This window comes from Silene latifolia, chromosome 3 (assembly GCF_048544455.1).
Source record: "Silene latifolia isolate original U9 population chromosome 3, ASM4854445v1, whole genome shotgun sequence".
In the NCBI taxonomy this organism is placed as follows: Eukaryota; Viridiplantae; Streptophyta; class Magnoliopsida; order Caryophyllales; family Caryophyllaceae; genus Silene; species Silene latifolia.
The window spans coordinates 13,075,981-13,081,065 of record NC_133528.1 but is presented as its reverse complement, the minus strand read 5'-3'; the positions used below and the strand labels follow the sequence as shown (position 1 = coordinate 13,081,065).

Genomic DNA, 5,085 nt, shown 5'->3' with positions numbered 1-5,085 from the left:
GGACAGTGTCTAGATTCTCTATTCATACAGATGGTAGTGTGAGGTCTGATGGGAGGTGGTGTGTTCCTAATGATGAGGAGTTGAAAAAGATAATTACGAGAGATGCTCATTGCACACTATACTCGGTACATCCAGGCGGTGACAAGCTATACAAAGATTTGAAGAAGACTTTCTGGTGGCCTGGGATGAAGAAAGAAACAGCTGAGTTCGTGGCTCGTTGTTTGACGTGTCAGAGAGTGAAAGGGGAGCAGCGACGACAACAAGGTAAGATTCAGTCTCTTGAGGTACCTGAGTAAAAATGGGAGTCCATTTCTATGGTTTTTATCGTGGGTTTACCGAAAAGTCAACAGGGTAACAACATGATATGGGTTATAGTGGACCGACTGACTAAGTCAGCTCATTTTGTGCCAATGAAAGATACTTGGACTAAGACACGGTTAACTATGACTTATCGCAAAAACGTGGTTCGACTGCTGAGGCCTAAGGATAGATGGTCAGACGGAGAGGACCATCAAGACTTTAAAGGATATGTTGCGAGCTTGTGTTATGGATTTTGGTGGTAGATGGGAGCAGAGGTTGGATTTGATTGAGTTTTCCTACAACAACAGCTATCACACCAGTATTGGCATGGCGCCATTTGAGGCTTTATATGGGAGGAGGTGTAGGAGTCCGATTTGTTGGGACGATAGTGCTGAGGCAGTGGTTTTAGGGCCAGAGATGGTGCATGAGATGGTGGAACAGATTAAGCTGATCAGACAGAGAATGAGAGCGGCCCAGGATCTACAAAAGAGTTATGCAGATCTACATCAACGGGATATAGAGTTTCAGGTTGGGGACAAGGTTCTTTTGAAAGTGTCTCCTATGCGTGGGGTCATGAGATTTGGTAAGAAAGGGAAGCTGAGCCAGAAGTTCATAGGACCGTATGAGATCTTAGATCGTGTGGGTGAGGTTGCTTATCGGTTGGCTTTACCGTCTGCTTTGGATAGGGTGCATAATGTGTTTCATGTATCTCAGCTGCGGAAGTATGTTAGTGATCCGTCACATGTGTTAGAGGTAGAAAACATAGAGATGGATGAGTCTTTGTCTTATCTTGAGGTGCCTAAACAGATTCTTGATCGAAAGGTTAGGAAAACTAGACATGGTGAGATAGTGTTGCTTAAGGTTCTTTGGTCTAACCATGAGGTTGAGGAGGCTACATGGGAGGCGGAAGAGGCTGTGAGGGAATGGTACCCGTATCTTTTTGATCAGGTATGTATGGTTACGGGGACGTAACCTTGTTTTTTTAGGGGGGTAGGAGATGGTCGCATTGAGTTTTTACATGTTTTATGTTGGTTTTGATATAGTTAGTAGTTGTTTTGAGTCGGGTTGAGTTTGGTTTGGGAAGTATGTTTTGGAGTTTTATGTCGAGATTTGTTTATGTTGTTGTGTCGGGAGGATATTGGTGTGTTTTTGTTTTGGTTGTGGTTTGAACTTCGGGGACGAAGTTCTTTTTAAGGAGGGAAGACTGTAATACTACGGTTTTATGTGTCTTGGGGTACTCTATCGAGTGGGGCTTACTCTGTCGAGTAAGTTTGGTTTTACGCAAAACAGTAGTCTGCCTGTAGGGTACTCGATCGAGTAAGTCGGTTAACGGGTGATTTGCGACGGGTTTGTTAATAATGCGCATTGGTATATATTGTTTCGTCAGTTTTTCCTTAAAACACTTTTCATAACCTAAATCACACAAAGAGTATATTAAAGTTACGTTGCTTCACCCTCATCGCATTATATTAGCAAATTCCGGAGCTAGGAGTGTCGGTTTTCGTTGTTCTTTACATATTCATGATCCTTGCGTCGAGGGTAAGTCTTACATATCATTTTTATATCGTTTGGTTAATGTTGATTAAACCCTAATTGGGTGATTTGGGGGTTTCGGTGGTTATGTAGTTATGGTAGTAATAATATGTATGTATGTATAGGAGGAGGGTGTTGAGGAGAGATTCTGAGTCAACTGCTTGATCGTCTGATTTCGTGTTGCTTTCCAGGTAGGGTTTCCCTACTTAGTATTAGTTACATAATGTGTGATGATGGTTGTTGTGATTAAAGGTTGATTGTGTTGTTAAGTTGTTAGACGGTTGTTGATTTCATATTGTTGATTGGTTTGTATCTGTCTGTGATCTTTGGGTCGCGTCCCTGGCTGACTGGAGTCACTTGCGGGAGTGGCTTCATGCCCTTGGTTCGTCCTCTGTGGAACCCGTCACAGGAGGGGATGTGCACATTAAGGACACTTGGGTTTATCGCTCAGTGGTTGATGAGCGGGGATTTGGTGGGTACGGTTGCGGTCCCCCACTGGCGGTGTGGATTACTTGTTGCGATGGGTGCTCTGGCAGGACTACACACTTTAGTAGTGTGTAGTCAATTTTTTGGAGATTGGTTATGGAGACTGGAGAATTGTTGTGTTGATTGAGCTGTTTTGGCATTTGTTTCATTGTGGCTTTGTGTTGTGTAATTAGTACTGCCCCGTTGTTTGTTTTAAAAATTGTGGTGATCCATTCGGGGATGGTGAGCAGGTATGATATGACACCTATGGGATAGCTGGGATGAGTCATCACGTGGCAGTTAGAAGAGTCTTCCGCTGTGTCAGACGATGTTTTATAGTTTTGATAGATTTACCAGTAGACCATTTTGAGTACATTGTATTTCAGTTTAACAGTTTGGATTTGTCATGTAATCGTTTAAACCGTATTCTACTTTTAAGTATGTTTCATTATTGTCTTATGATTATCATTAACTCGGGTAACCGAGATGGTGACGTTTCCATACCTTAAGTGGTCTTGGTAAGACACTTGGAGTATGAGGGTGTCACATCTTGTCAAAACCGTGATATAAACCTCGCATCTCGATCTGACATTATGTCCTTTGGCACACCATATAACTGAACCACATGCTTCCTATATTCCAAAGCTAATTGTATCTTGATCCAAGGCCCTGTTTGGTAAACAGCGGATTAATATTAGCAGAAGCAGATTTAGAAAGCAGATTTGACTAGCATAATGATTTAGCAGATTTGACTAGCAGATTTATTTAGCAGAATTGTTTTAGAGGTGTTTGGTAATTGATAGTTTTAGATTAACAGATTGTTTAGATTCTTTATAAAATCACAAATAAGGATATGAATAAATTATTTATTAAATATATAAAAGGAAAGGTAATATTTTTTAAGGGGGTAAATATGACAATATTTTTTCATTCCAATCCGCTAACCTAATATCTTTAGTAGGAGAAAGATATTGCAAAATAAAGATATTGGACCCCAATATGCTATTTCAATATGTCATTAACCAAACGCTCTACATAGCATATTCGTAAGTCAAACATGCTAAATCTCTCCAATATGCTGAAATTTGGCCAATATGCCATTTACCAAAGAGAAACCAAGTATCCTATGTAACTGGTTTAAAATACACAAGAACACACTTCCAAAACCGTCAATTAACACCATAACTCCATATAAATTAAGCTTCCAATTTCCACTTATTGGACAGAACGTACCCTCGCTTTCTTCCTTCCCCAAATTAATCCCCTTCTCAATTCCCCAAAACCCTAAAATGAATTCCCCCAAATCAATTCAATCACCCCTCCAAATCTTCCTTCGATCACCCTTCCTCCATCCTCAATCCCAAATCCAAACCCTAACCCTAACCTTAAATCAAACAATCTCCGATCTCAAATCCACCATATTCCCCAATTCCCTTCAAAACGACACCGTCTTCTTTTCCTTCAACGGCAAAACCCTACCCGATTCCGCCACCGTCCAAACCCTAAATCTCCGCCCATGGTCAACCCTCACAGCCCACGTCAAAGCCGCTGGAGGAGGCGGCGATGGCGGAGCAACCGGCGCCGAATCTCGCGACTGTTACCTCAATATGTACGCCGAGAAGAAACCCGACAAGGGGGACCCCAATGAGAAGCGCGTGTCGAAGTGGACCACCTGTGCGTTAAGCTACGAGCCGTTGAAACCGCCTTGTGTCGTCGATCGATTAGGTAACGTGTTCAATAAGGAAGCTCTGGTGAAGGCTCTACTAGCTCGGAATTTGCCTGACGGATTTCGGCATATTAAGGGGCTTAAGGATATGATTACGATTCATTTATCAGTTGAGGAAAGCGATTCGGGTTCGCCGAGGTTTCAGTGTCCGATTACTGGGTTGGAGTTTAATGGAAAGTATAAATTTATAGTGTTGACGAAATGTGGACATGTGCTTAGTGTTAAAGCGCTGAAGGAGATTAAATCGTTGTCGTGTTTAGTTTGTCATTCGGAGTTTAGTGATTGTTATCCTGATAAGATTGTTATTAATGGTTCGGACGAGGAGGTGGCGGCTATGAGGGACATTGTTGAGGAGGAGCAACGGAGTAAGGCGAAACCTAAGAAGAAAAAGAAGAAAGATGGCGAAAATAATAATGGGAATTCGAGTAAGAGATTTAAAGCTGTTGATAATGCACCTGCTCATGCTAATAAGGAAGTTTATGCCTCGATTTTTACTTCGTCTAGGAAGTCGGAATTTAAGGAGACTTACTCTTGTAGATCTCTTCCTTTAGGCCGCAATTGATTGCATTGGTTGCTGTCAGTTGAGTTTTGATATTTGTTTTCGATCATTTAAACTGTTGGTTAGCTGTGTGAAACTGTGTAGATAGTAATTCTTAACTTTGTCATACTGTTTCCGCTTGTTTCCCTTTTACATTTGTGTTGATCAATTGAATTTGTGGCTGTTTTTTATTCACTGGCATGCTAGAGGTGTGTTATTTGAGTTTGTTTGTTATACTATCGATAATAAGTCAGCATCGGTTAAGCATACTGTAATTGCTAATTTACAATTGCAGTATTATGTTCATTGCGCAAACAGAATCATTATAGAAAGATGCAGACTGTTAGTGTTGGGCGTACTTGGAAATGTTACCAGGTTCTTTAGAAAACCAGATATTCGTTGTGAGCGAATAGGTTGTTTACACTTCTGAAACCCTCTTCGCTTGTATTTTAAAGCTGTCTGGAGTTCTATACTTTTGGTAGGTAAAGTGAGATGGTTTTTCGGGATACAAGCTGTTCTTATA

The 5,085-nt window shown here is 41.2% G+C and overlaps 1 protein-coding gene across 1 annotated transcript; it reads left to right on the top strand.

Moving 5' to 3' along the window:
- Nucleotides 1-3,498: 3,498 nt before the first annotated feature.
- LOC141647243 (uncharacterized) lies at nt 3,499-4,784 on the top strand. The gene has a single exon (XM_074455356.1). It carries the CDS (start codon nt 3,588-3,590, stop codon nt 4,584-4,586), a length of 999 nt encoding a protein of 332 aa, XP_074311457.1. The 5' UTR covers nt 3,499-3,587; the 3' UTR covers nt 4,587-4,784.
- Nucleotides 4,785-5,085: the final 301 nt, after the last annotated feature.

Bases quoted from the DNA above. Each gene is read 5' to 3' on its own strand.
- LOC141647243 (XM_074455356.1), top strand. From the start codon at position 3,588: ATGAATTCCCCCAAATCAATTCAATCACCCCTCCAAATCTTCCTTCGA.